General features: G+C 41.0%; 1 protein-coding gene across 9 annotated transcripts in view; it reads right to left on the reverse strand.

The window, feature by feature from the left end:
- Positions 1-14,629, reverse strand: part of SH3KBP1 (SH3 domain containing kinase binding protein 1) — a 354,705-nt gene that overhangs the window by 139,598 nt on the left and 200,478 nt on the right. For all 9 annotated transcript variants that reach the window (XM_055376721.2, XM_055376717.2, XM_055376718.2 and 6 more), the window contains one exon: positions 12,270-12,475. In XM_055376721.2, the coding sequence (XP_055232696.1) occupies positions 12,270-12,475 (206 nt within the window). The remainder of the gene's footprint in view (positions 1-12,269; positions 12,476-14,629) is intronic.

Genomic DNA, 14,629 nt, shown 5'->3' on the forward strand with positions numbered 1-14,629 from the left:
ACCACTTCAATGAATCTAGAGCGCTGTGGTTAAGTGTTCAAAACTCTGGAGCCGGAGTGTTTGAGATCAAAATCCCAGTTGAGCTACTTCCTGGCTTTGTGATCCTGAACGACTTTTCAACCTTTGTTCATCTCAGTTTCCTTATCTATAAAATGGGGATAATGACACCAACCTACAGGGCTGTCTGGAAAATTAAATAATATATGTAAAGTACTTACAAAAGTGCTTGGCACACAGTAAATATCATATTAGCCACAATTACAAGTTCAGGACAATTTCACAAATCAGGATGCCAAGTAAACAGTATCCTTATCTTACCACATTTCTCATATGCTTAGACTTTGATGACCTGTTTCAGTTAACTATGGTTAATATTTAAATTTTTAATTAAACTAATTTAAAAACCATTTGCTTACTATTTATTAACTGCCTGCACTGTATCTAACTCTGTAAGGGGCTTTAAATAAGATGCTGTCCCAGTCCTCAAGAAATTTACAATCCCCTTGGGTAAATAAGACATAAATCTGTTTACTTATCACACACACACACAAATGTAGGTGATGTCACTAGGTAGTAAATGACAAATATAATACAAGTGCTACAGAATTAGCATTTGGAATTCAGAGAACAGATAAAAAAAATTCCCTTATCAAAACCCAACTAGGACGGAGGAGAATAAACAAACCTCCTGTGTAGAAGGATTCCAAATCATTTCTTTAGATACTCCTCCCTCAAGGAGGTAGAATGAAACTCCCCACTCTTTAAGTGGGAGGGGCACAGAGTACCCTTTTTCCAAAGAGTCAAGTATGGAAAGAGGGAAAAAACCAGAACTTTTGAGCGGAGAAACCTGACTAACACCTACGTCAGCCAAGGTGACTAAGGTTAACATCTATAGCGATAAGTATGGAATTAATATGATGTAATGAGAGCACTTCACCTCTGTGGCCTTCCTCCCAAAAACCCACAGCTCCAATCTACTCATGAGAATAACTTCAGACAAATGCTCATTTAAGGACATTCTACAAAACTGAAAATTGCCATGGTCATCAAAAATAAAGAAAGTCTGGGAAACTGTTAAAGCCTAACAAGATGAGAAAACTAAATGTGGTATTCTGGATGGGATCCTGCAACAGAAAAAGGACACTGGATAAAAACTAAGGACATCTGAATAAAGCATGGATGTTAGTCAATAATGATAATATGGGCCAGGCATGGTGGCTCACGCCTGTAATCCTAGCACTTTGGGAGGCCAAGGTGTGCGGATTACTTGAGGTCAGGAGTTCAAGACCAGCCTGGCCAACATGGTGAAACCCCGTCTCTACTAAAAATACAAAAATTAGCCAGGCCTGGTGGCAGGTGCCTGTAATCCCAGCTACTCAGGAGGCTGAGGCAGAACTGCTTGAATCGGGTGGGGGTGGGGGGCGGAGGTTGCAGTGAGCCGAGATGGCGCCACTGCACTCCAGCCTGGACAACAGAGCAAGATTCTGTCTCAAAAAAAAAAAAAAAGATAATATGAAATGTACCACGTTAATGCAAGACGTTAACAAGAGAGGAAGCTGGGTGTGAGGTATGTGGGAACTCTATTATCTTCACAACTTTTCCATAAATCTAAAACTACTCTAAAATTAAAAGTTGATTAAAAAACTAATTAGAAAGATAAACCTGCTGAATGTAAAGGTATATATAAATAAACATATCTGTGATTTATAGTTATACATGTTTATGCCCATGTGTATATCTATGTAAATCTATTTAACAAGGCCCTCTCAACTTCAAATTTAAAAATTGTCTCTATCTTCTTAGCCTATCTATTAATGAAGATAGTAGAATGCTGACTCCTGGCTTTTTCATTCCCAAAATACACAAAAGAATTTTCTTTGAAAGGAAACTTGGCTCTTTTGTCAGTGTTGCTGCCAACCCAGGCAACGGAGATCCAGCTTAAAGAGTGTGCATGAGGTGGGCCCATCTGCCCCTTTCCAAGAGCTACTAGAAGTTCCTGGTGCCTGGCCAATTAGTCATCAACCACGGAGCCCCGGGGCTGGCAAGTCTCCCAGCTACTTCCTCTCCCATCTCCAGTCCACATTCCTCAGCACCTCCCCAGTTATCTCTCTAAAGTATAAATCTGATCATGCTGCTGCCCAACTGAACTCCTTCACCAACTTGCCCACCCACCCAGAAGGGCAGCTTGTGAGTGGGCTGGCAGAGCCCTGCAGGAAGAGGCACCACCTCCCCTTCAGCTGCCCACTTCCTCCACTACCACCACCACAGCCCCTGCACCCCAGCCCAACCCACCTCTTCCTTCAACATACTCATGCTCACTCCTTGTCCACATGCACACTGCTAGTACCACGAATTCCCAACGTCTTTTAACACCTTGCTCAAATACCACTTTCCTTAAAAAGAGACCAAGGATATCCCATCCCTTCCTTCTTGACCTGGAGGAAAGTTAGTAGTTTCTTCCTTTCTATTCTCATTGATGCTTTGGACATGCCTCTGCTAGTCTTTCCCCTTACATTATAATGACTTTTATACATACCCCCTTTCTCTCCAATGTAGGGACAATCCAAAGCATTAAATGAGAAGCCTGTATATGACAGCTGATCCAAGGTGTGACTTAGGGTAGGAGGTGTTAACTCCATTCCGATGAACCACACCAGATCTGCTCCACCCCAAATAAATAACCTGTCAGGTTAAAAAAAAACTGCACTTACTATGCAAATACAACATCTAGACATGCCATTTAGCCACTCCCTTTCCAAATGGATTGCCACCCCTTTGTTCATTTACATAGAAATCCCAGAGCTACCACTGCTAATCCATAAAAGGCATTCAATAAAGCTTCACACTGCTGATCCATAAAAGGCATTCAATAAGGCTTCAGTGAATGAATGAATGAGTGAATTAATGAACAAATGGAAGAGTGAATCTTAGCTAGACCACAAGCAGATCCCAACCAGAATTGGATTAGCACAAAACAATATCTTCATTCATCCAGTCCACAAATATTTACTGAGGGCCAACTACCATTTAACAACTATTTTCATAAACTGTAAATGGTGACTAACACAGACAAGGTCCCAAATTATGGCACTTACTTTCTAGTGGCTGACATTTAAGACTTGGTGATATGAAACAAACAGCTAACACAGATATAGCAAAATTCAATTGTACTTCTTGCAGTTTGAAATTTGCCATAATAAAAAATTAAAGAGGCCAGGCATGGTGGCTCATGCCTGTAATCCCAGCACTTTGGAAGGCTGAGGGAGGTGGATCACCGGAGGTCAGGAGTTCAAGACCAGCCTGGCCAACATGGTGAAACCCCGTCTCTACTAAAAATACAAAAATCAGCTGGGCATGGTGGCCCACACCTATAATCCCAGCTACTCGGGAGGCTGAGGCAGGAGAATTGCTTGAACCCGGGAGGCAGAGGTTGCAGTGAGCCAAGATCATGCCACTGCACTCCAGCCTGGGTGACAGAGCAAGACCCTGCCTCAAATAAATAAATAAATAAATAAATAAATAAATAAATAAATAAAAAGAAATAACCCTGGAAAATGTACTGTCATTTATAGGTACTCTTTCTACTCTAATAACAATAAGGACAACAATAATAATAACTAACGTTAATCAAGTGATTACTATGTGCCAGGCACTTCTCTAACCATTACATGTTACTTAATCCTCACAACAACCCTCTGGGGTAGATTCTCTTGTTACTCTAATTTTACAGATGAGGAATCAAAAGCACTGAGTGGTTAAGTAACTTGTCCCAGGAAGAGGCAGAGTTGAAGTCTGAACCTGGGCTATCTGTCCTCCATGTTTAATAACCACTATACTTTTTTTTTTTTTTTTCCAGAGTCTCGCTCTGTCGCCCAGGCTGGAGTGCAGTGGCGCAATCTCAGCTCATCGCAACCTCCACCTCCCGGGTTCAAGCGATTCTCCTGCCTCAGGCTCCCAAGTAGCTGGGACTACAGGCGCATGCTACCATGCCCAGCTAATTTTTTGAATTTTTAGTAGAGACTGGGTTTCACAGTGTTAGCCAGGATGGTCTCCATTTCCTGAACTCATGATCCACCTGCCTTGGCTGGGATTATAGGCTTGAGCCACCACACCCGGCCAACCACTATACTCTTAACACAATTTGAAAACCTTCTGGGAATATGATTCTTGGTGACAATCTGGCTGCAACTAAATATTTCTTAGAAAATACGCTAGGCTGAGTGTTTTAGAAAGTTCACATCAAACATATATAAAACAGAAAGCAGCACCCAACATGACAAAGAATAATCCTGTAATACTGGTTCACTGTTTCTGTTTCCCTTTCCCTACCAACTCCCCTTCTCCTTCCTTACTTTTTCCAGATCAGGAAACAAAACTGAGACACTCTGAGGAGAGAGAAGCCAAAGTCTGAAAATCCCGAACACCTCATTCAACCCAGGCAACCAGTGGGCATCTTAACACCATCTGCTCATTAAAAACCACAGATTTTCCAACAACTCAAAAGACACAATCTTATTTTTCAACCAAAATGAGGGACAGCCAATACTCTAGGTCTCAGATAATCACAACAAGGTTTTGACCCTTGTGTTTAATTAGTCAAAGAGTATATCTCATTAGCTTCTGGAGTTCTCTAGAGCTTATCTCTAGTCTTCAAAGGATTAGGACATAGATCTCTCATTTTTAAGGAACTAAGATCATCACCTTATTGACATGTTTTAATTTTATATGATTATGCATCTTAATAAATTTTTACTAGAATGGATAAAAAGACTACCTGGGTGGGGGCTGGGTGGGAGGTGGGGATGGTTAATGCGTACATAAAAAATAGAAAGAATGAATAAGACCTACTGTTTGGTAGCACAACAGGATTACTATAGTCAATAATAACTTAATTGTACATTTTAAAATAACTTAAAGAGTATAATTTTATTGTTTATAACTCAACGGATAAATGCTTGAGGGGATGGATACCCCATTCTCCATGATGTGCTTATTTCACAGTGCATGCCTGTATCAAAACATCTCATGTGCCACATAAATACACCTATTATGTACCCACAAAAATTAAATACAAAAAAAAAAGACTACCTGAGATACGTATGAAAATACTTAAATTCTCTTACTGTAATTTGGCTAATTAAAAACTTGATTAGTCACTCTCATTTATACACAATTTTAATTTTAATTATCTGTCCCAAGTAAAAGCTACAATGTGGATACCATAAAGGCATTAATTTGGGTGACTATAATTCTATAAATGAGATTCAAGATGACAAGAGTTGAAAAAGAGGCTGTTACAAACACAACGTCTTGTAGAAAGTGTAGACAGAATTCAAGAGAGAGATGTCAGAAGTCACTAATGGAAATCAGCTAAGACAGGAAGACCATGGGAAAGAAGCTTCTTGAAAGATTTCTCCGCAGGGAATCCAGTAAACAACCAACCTGGCAAACCATTCAGTTTAGAAATCTTTCCAGCAAGGCAAAAAAGACTGCTTTTTCCAATAATTAAGTGGGCCAAGACTGGTAGTGCCTAAAGAGCTAGGACACGGAATGAGCTGGCACCAAAAACCCAGCATTATTCTATATAAAGCCATGTCAGGTTAGGTCCTGAGACTCACTCGAGTATCTGTAACTTACCTATCCATGTGTAAATACCTGACACTCCTTTCCCTAAGTGGTTGGTCAGAAGTGATCATCTAAGTGACTCATAAAAAGGGAAGGAGTTTAGAAACAGAGAGTAGGGCCAGACTGGGGTCACAGGAAAATAGCCTGATGAAGAAATTCCCTCTCAGGTCCACAGGTGGGAGACAGAGGTACCAGCTGTATTCATGAGAATACAGTCTTGTCTGGGCTTGCCTTCTTGCTCAGAGTCTTCCAGCCCAATCTCTAGGCTGATGACTCTGAAACCTATATTTACAGTTCTCTCCCAATCACCAGACTTATGTATCCATCTGCCTGCTGGATGTCTCTACTTGATACAGTCCCACAAGAACTTCCAAATCCAGCTAGTCTAACCCATGTCCTTCCTCCCCAAATATCTTCTCTCTCCACTGTTTTCTAATCAGAAAATAGTACTCAGCTGCTTAAGCCAGTTGCCCAAGGCACAATCTTCAAGTCCTCCCTCTTCTTTATCCCCCACATACTATCAAACTTGATTCTATCTTCAAAATATTTCCCCAAACCATCCATTTCTCTCCATGACAATAGTTCAAGCTGTTAAAACATCCCTTACCTTGATGTCCCCTTCTATGTAAAGAAATTCAAATGGACACTCTCTGGACACAATTAGACACTCCTGCCGTTCTCTTCCCCTTTATGTTTCCTTCCCTGGGAGAGTGAAATTACTTATCTGATAGGTGAATTTAAGAAAAATATACTGGGCGTGCTCAGCTTAGCTCTTCTCTTTCCTCCTCTTGGAAGTCAGCCTTCTCTGCTGTTCCTCAAGGGGCAGGTCTTTCTATCTCACATTGGCCTGAGTTAGTCCAATGTTGCTGAGATTGTGTGGGCAAATCTGTCTAATTCTGGGAATCAGCTGGCAGGCCCATTTGCCTCTCACACTAATCTATATCTTCCAACTTTGCCTTCATCAGTAACGACACTGCAATAAAACGTATGCACAGAGAGATCACAAATCATAAGTGTTCAGCTTGAGAACATTTCACAAAATAAAATATGATCTATACAAATAGAGGGATATACCATGTTCATGAATTAGAAAGGTACCAATTGTCATCAAAAGTGTCTATAGATTCAATGCAATCTCAATCAAAATTCCAGGAGGGTTTTTTTTTATGATGATGGGGGATTGACAAACTGATTCTAAAATTTAAATTAAAATGCAAAGGGCCAAGAATAGCTTAGGTAATCTTGAAGAGGAATACATAGGCAGCATAGAATGGGCACAAGGAAAAAAAGACCAACAGAACAGAGTCCAGAAATAGGCCCACTTATATATAGCCACTTAGGTTATGACTAAGGTGATAGGGCTGTGCAGTGTAGAAAGGATAATCTTTTCAATAAACAGTGCTGGGTCAACTGGATATCTATAATGAAAAAAAAATCAGCAAAATATTTTGATTATCCATTCACTCACTCATCTAATTAATTAACTGGTTTAGAACCTAGATTTGGAGTGGGGGGCTATTTATCAGGAAAGCCAGTATGTTTCTGTTACCTCTCTTCTGAATTTTACTCACCCTGTCTTCTGTAATCCACTCCCCACACTGCAGTTGGAATACTTTCACTAAACCACCTATCTGATCGTGTCACTCTCTTGCTTAAAACACTTTGATAGTTCCCCATTGCTCTCAAGATCAAGTCCAACTCCCTAACGAGTCTCACAAGACTCTTCATGATCTGGGCCCTGCTTCTTTCCCCCCTTCCTGCTGGAGCCTCTACACATCATCTGTGCTATCTCTTTCCCTCTTCAGGGCATTTATAGATATTGCTCTCCCTACCTTAATAACTCTACGCCTACTGGACCCATGGTTTTCAGCCTAAACATCACTTCCTGTAGGAAGCTGGTACACACACACATGAACGGACACACACCTTCCAGCCTCCCTAACAACTTACCACTTCCTGCCATGCCTGAGGGCTCCTACAGCACAACACTGTGTTCTCAGCCTGATTATGTTATTTCCTATACTCTATTATTATTGTTTATTTACTTTTCTGTAGCTCCCTGAGGGCAGTGACCTGGTCTCCCTCACGACTGTATCCTCAGTACCGAGCATATTTAGTGAGCACTCAATACACGCTAGTTGAAATGAGTCATATTTAGAAAGTATTTTCAGGTATATATTTTTTAAGTCCTGTGAGGTAAGATAGGTAAAAAAAAGTGTTCCCATTTTACAGATGGCCCAGCTGAGGCCAACTTCATCGAGGTCAATCAGCTAGGATGAAGGTACTATGGCCCTATGATTTTCTAAGGTGTAACCTGGTTCATCTATAGCCATATAGCATTTTCCATTATTTTGATACAGCACATACTTACATCTGAGCTTGGTTTAAATGGTACATGTTTCTCCAAGGTTCTTCCCCACCCCCCTTTAACCTTTTATCAAGGGAAATTTCCAACATACACAAAAATAGAGTGTGATGAACCCCCATGTATACACCATCCAGTTTCAACAAATACCAACTCATGATCAATGTTTCCTCTATGCCCCACTCTTTCATGTTCTGGACTATAGGAAGCAAGTCCCAGACATTAAATCAACTCAGCTGTAAATATTTCAGTTAAATGGTACATTCAACAAATCATTCGGAGACATATCCACTTGGTGGTATTTAAAAGATTCATAAACGGAATCCTTCCTTATAGCCTGATATGAGAAACAAGAATACCTACATGAACTATTTATCTATTCACAGTTGGTGGAGGGATGTTACGCAATATCTCTCCTGGTGTATAATCTAATCATTAACTCTGGGTAGGGTAATATAGATTAAAATATAAGAAAAGCACAAGATTATCTACTGACTCAGACAAGTGGATCTTAATATTTCACAAACTTGGCCAGGTATGGTGGCTCAAACCTGTAATCCCAGCACTTTGGGAGGCCAAGGTGGGCGGATCACTTGAGGTCAGGAGTTCAAGACCAGCCTGGTCAACGTGGTGAAACGCCATCTCTACTAAAAATACAAAAAAAAAATTAAGATGGGTGTGGTGGTGTGCACCTGTAATCCCAGCTACTTAGGAGACTGAGGCATGAGAATCACTTGAACCTGGGAGGCAGAGGTTGCTGTGAGCCAAGATTGTGCCACTGCACTCCAGCCTAGGCAACAGAGCAAGACTCTTATTTCAAAAAAAAAAAAAAAAAAAAAAAACTTCACAAACCTGAACGAAAAGTATAATATGATGCTCACAGCTGTTAATAATTGTCAGATTCCCTTTTTCCCTCATCCAAGTTATCAAGCCAGACATTTCAGAAGGCCAACTGTCCCAGCCTGAGCAGACCTACTTGAGCCTCACCTACTGAATGCTATCACGCAAGATCCAATTTACACTTCTAAAAATGAAAACAGCGAGCTCAATTCTCAAAGGAAGATTTCTTCCTTAGACATAAATCTTAGACACAAAACCATCTCAAAAGTGATGAAAACCAGGTTGTATGCTAATAAAACAGAATCACACTTATCGGCTTTTGTGCCAGGTTGTACAATAACATGATAGATCCATAAATCTATGCAACTATCCATGGCGCCAACGACATGGGGTGGAGATAGTTTCAAATCCTCTTAGATGTTGTAAAAATTGTCCACACCCAGAAAGCAGGCTAGGAAGTTTATGTTTTCCCCAGAGGCTCCACATGAGAAATGGGTTTAGGGAGCTTCCAGCACATGGTTTCATTCTGCAGACAAATCAGGAATCAAGATGCATACACGAATGCGTACACACACACAAATGTCAAATATCCCTATCTGAAATGCTTGGGACCAGAAGTGTTTTGGATTTCAGATTTTTTTTTTCTTTTTGCATTTTGGAGTATCAACAGAATGCATCCAGGTTGAGCATCCCTAATCCAAAAATCCAAAATCCAAAATGCTCCGATGAACATTTACTTTGAGAACCATATTGGTGCCCAATAAGTTTCGATTTTGTAGCATTTTGGATTTTGGATTAGGGATGTTCAACGCACTTGCGCACACACATATATGTGTCTGATGAAGTTAACACTTCATGGCACCAATATCAATGCAACAAATCAACTATCTGCTTCACAGAGGTGCAGTGAACTATACAATTGATATATTTTCAACTACACAAGTGCTATATTATCTCACCCAATACTCTCATTCTAGAGATGTCTGTAATCTCTAAAGCGCAGCATTTATATTTTAATATTATTCATTCAACAATATTTATTGAGCACCTACAATGTGCCATGCACTGTTTTAAGCACATAGAATAGATTAGCAAACAAAATAAGTGACATATATAACAAAAATAAATCTGTTAGAAGATGGTATGTGCCACAGAGAACAAAATATTTAGTGCCAGGAAGTGGGATGGGGTGAGGTTTCTGCTAAGATAGCAGGGAGGAAAGGGAGGCAGCCGAGTGGGCAGGTAGATGCAGAGTGGCCCAGGCCGAGGAGACCATTGCAGCAAATGCCCCCTGTAGGAGTGTGCATGGCATGTCTGAGGAAGAGCAAGGACCCAGAACGAAGAAAGTGAAGGGAGAGCAGTGGGGGAGGAAGTCCCAGCAGTAACGAGGGTCGGGTCTCACTTTTTTTCTCAGGAAAGCCTTGGTAGGGGTGTGAGCAGATGAGTAGCATGATGTGACTTGGGTTTTCAAAGGTTCTCCCTGGCTTCGCTCTTAAGACTAAACTCCAGGGGGATGGGGAGAGGCAGAAATCCCTATTAAGGAGCAGTGGAAGTGATGAGACCTAGGTGGATGATGGACATATTTAGGAGGCAGAGCTGAGAGAAAGAGCCAGGGACAACCTGAGGGTTTCTGTCCTGAGCAATAGGAGTGGGAGATGGCGCTGCCTTCAACTGAGATGGGGAAAGCTGTGGGTAGAGCAGTTGGAGGGGGACGATGAGTTCAGGTTTAGGCAAACGGATATGAATTTAAGATCTTCAAGTGGAGATACTGAAGTAAGCAGGCAGTTGGACATACAGCTCTGAGGTTCAGGAAAGAAATGTGCTGAGATAAAAACTTTCAAGTATTATATTTGACATTGTCATTGCTATCAACAGTAACTCAATTTATTATTGGCAGCTAAAACTAATATTAATAGCAATAATAAGAGTCATACACACACACACAACACACACACACACACACACACACACACACACACACACACACAGTCCTCCTACACGAAGAAGATAAAGGCCAGGAATCATAAAACAAACAAAAGGAATGAACTGTTTGCTGACTGAGTCAATGGTCGTTTTCACGTCAACCACTTGAATAAAAGAAGAAAAACTGCATCCATTGTTCCTTTCCAAGATGGGGACTTGCTCTTTTGTAAATGTTCACAGGAATCTGAATGTGACCATATGCAACAGAAGTGAGCTCAAGAGCTGGGACACTAGTTTTCAGATCTTGAAAAATATCATATATTGATTGCTGAAAGGAACAATGCTGACTCATAGAAACTTCAACATTGAAAAAAAAAAGTTTAAATGAAACGGTTTTTAATTTCTAGGTATCTGCCCTTTCTGCCTGACTCATCTCTAGAGGGATTCAGTGTTCGAAAAGTTTCCTTTTCAGATTCTGCTTCTAATGCATGATGACACTGGGCAAGGTTGCTGAGGGCGGGTGGAGGGGTGGATGTCCTACAGCTGCAGAAGATGATGCAACTTTTAAAATGTTATCCCACCAAAAAAAAAAAAAAGAAAAGAAAAGAAAAAAAAAACAACAACACTTAAAAGCCACCCATAAACCTGAATTAGAGAGGTTGCCAATACCCCGTCCCCCAAATCTGCTGGCACAAATGTCAAAGCAAAAATTTCAGCACTAAATCGAATTAACAAACATGCCTTAAGCACAGCACGAGAGTAGCTTATTATAATTTGGAAAATTCCACAGTATTTATCAACTCCTAAGCAAGGCTACAATGCTTAGAAGTATACCACAGTAGACGTCATCGGCAGCCACAAGCGCGAGGGCTCTGGGTGTGTTGCTGTGGTAACCGCGTACTCAGCAGCAACATGCTGCCTGCCTCTCACTAGCCCAGAACCAGAGGCAGAAGGAAACAGCCAGCTTCCTGAAGGGAACAACCCAGGGAGTCACAGCACAGGCCATCTCCATCATTCACACCTGCGGGAGACTTCCTTTCAACAGTCTGAAATTATCTCCAACTAACTCTTAGAGAAAAGGTGCACAATTCCTTCACTCTAGTGCAGAACCACAGTCAGCACACCCAAGCACAAAGCACTAGAGAAATGTACAAGGAGAGGAGAGAGATTGGCCAGTGTCTGAAAAGTGTCAGGGTCATGCACTTAGGCGGGTCCAGGAATGAGGGGTTTTTCTGGGAAGCAGATAGAGAAATACTGGTTCATTTCAAAAGTCATCCTGAGAAGCATTCCCTAGAGAGATCAGCAAGAAAGAAAGCAGTAAACTAGAGCATGAGCCTTTCGAGGGAAGTCGTTCCCACACAGAGGGAGAGCTAAAACAGAAGACAGGACAAACAACTAGTACATGAGGACATGGAAACCCTAAAAGAGGAATTGGAAGCCTCCAGCACCAAACCCCACAATGTACTTTTGGATATTCCACATTAAGTTGAAATCAAATAGAAACTGTCGAACATACCTTTTCTACCGGCAGAAAGTCATTTTCTACTTCAATTGACCTTGGTCTTAGTTTGATTGGCTTGTCTTTGAAAATGTCTCCAAAGCCCACTCCCTTAACTTTCTTGGGCTGGATTGCTGCAGTTGCCACTGTCCCGTTGGCACCTTCAGACTTGGTGCTGCTTGAGTCACCCCCATCACTCTCGGAGCCTGTGGTTTCCCTTAAACCTGTCAAGAGTGGGGATGGGGAGAGAAAGAGCTCAGAAATCAGCCAGAGCCCTGAAGAAGAACTTCACAACCAGCCAGGAACCACCTCTAAAAGTGTGACTGGGCACAGGATAACTTGCACTAGGCTTTTGTATTCAGTATGTTGAGTAGTTTGACTGGCTCTGAGTTTTGTTTGATCTCCCCACCCCTTACTTTTAATTTTAAGATGTGAATCAAAACAACTTTTCAGAAAATCTAATTCCAAAGCAGATATCTTTGTACATGTGAAATTCACCCCTCTTTAGCCGGGAGCCTGGTTTTGATCCAAATTTGTTTTCCCATAGCCTGTGCAATAGCAACCCTTCCCACCCACCCTGTTGCCTCCCCACCCAGTCAGTACCACATACTGTACCTCCAATCTCTATGACTCATGTCAATTAGCAATTAGCAATGAAAGTAACATTTCCTAAAGGGAAACTGTAAAGCTAAAAGCCATTTAAACAAATTAGCAATTAAAGAAACCACACAAAATTATAACTGCCAAAGAATTCAATCTTTTTGGATGGCTTCACAAGGAATAAATGCATGCAGACATGTTTCTCTAGGAAAGCATTAAACCAAACTTGACATTAAGACGGTTTCACTAGCAAGACGATCATGTTTGTTAAAGAGGGAAAGGAAGCCGTCCTCCCAGAGGCCAGAATCCCCCAAACCTACAGCCCTTCTTCTCTCCTTTGAACACCAGTGTTTTCCCAAAGCTGAATCCCTTTCCAAAGAAGAACACTGGGGACATGACACTCTTCCTTTGACCTTCTGTGGCATGTGTTTGGAAGTCATAAAATAGTTATTAGCAAGACAACATGGACACTTACCTCCCCAGATTCTTTTTTCCCAAGGCTCTGCCCACAGTCATGTTCCTAAAAGGAAGAGCCTATTTGTGTCTAGTTAATTTCTGGGTGTACATTCTTCCTTTGATGGTCAGTATATCAATTATGCCATCAAAGGGCAGGATTCAAAGAATATTTTATGGAATACTAAACTCTGTCATTAACCTGTCTCTGAAAGCCTCTAGATGTGTAGAATAGCTCCTAAACATTTACTACATAACTCCTGATCATAACCATGCCCTTGAAATGAAAGTACGCCATCAAATGTTGTTCTCTATTAGCCAATTGTGCATTATCTTCCTACAGGTAAGGTGGCCTCCTAGTCCATAAGAATGATACACCAAATACTTGCTCACATAAAATCTCATAAAATGTGGAAGTCATTCAAATAAGGAAGTCTCAGTGCAGGAAAAAACTGTTAAATGAAAACAGACAAAATATAGAAAGGTCATTATAAACTGCTAACACGTTTCAGAATCAAATCCTTAAAACAATGGTTTTGTTTGTTGTTGTTGTCGTTTTCCATAAAATGGTATTTTTAAGCCAAAAGGGTGGGGGAGGAGGAAGGTCCCCAGTGTACATTTTAATTAACTGAAAACCAGCATTTGTGAGCAAAAACACAGGACCGAATGGGGAACAGCCCACAACAACGGGGTCAGCTGCAATTCACAGGAAGGATTAGAGTGTGTAAACATCAAGAACCCTCCCCCATTAGCTATCCATTTGTGTGTTTATCTGTTCATTGTTTTTGCAAATATCCCTGCTGGAGATATAATTTTGGAGTCTAAATATTGTGTCATTTCCCCCTTAACATGTTCTCATTTTGCCGTATGGATTCTTTCTATGTGATAAATGACTTGTATATTCCTTTCTGGCTTGGAAAGAGCCATTCAAGGGTGAAATAAAGAAACCATTAGTGGAAAGAAACCATCACCACCCCCCTCCCTCAGCACGCTCCCCTCATCACCACCAGAAGGCAGCAGGGCAGACAGATTAGGGCAAGTCTATTTTAGTTTTTCAAAGACAAGAATTTCAAGGGTTCTTTTATCATTCACCATTAGCTAGAACCATAATATTTTCAGCCACTGCCATCCTCATTTCACTGAGCTTCTGGTTTTTGGGATTTACTGTCTTCTGGGCTCATCTTAATATGTTTATACTAATCACCGTGAGAAATACTCTACGTTACACAGAGAGAGGTTGCACAGTCATTCAACCACACAAGCATGGCCCGGGAAGGAAACACACAGCAGATTTTTCTTCCAGAACTTCTAGCAGGCTGGTTCTA

Source organism: Gorilla gorilla, chromosome X, assembly GCF_029281585.2.
Source record: "Gorilla gorilla gorilla isolate KB3781 chromosome X, NHGRI_mGorGor1-v2.1_pri, whole genome shotgun sequence".
In the NCBI taxonomy this organism is placed as follows: Eukaryota; Metazoa; Chordata; class Mammalia; order Primates; family Hominidae; genus Gorilla; species Gorilla gorilla.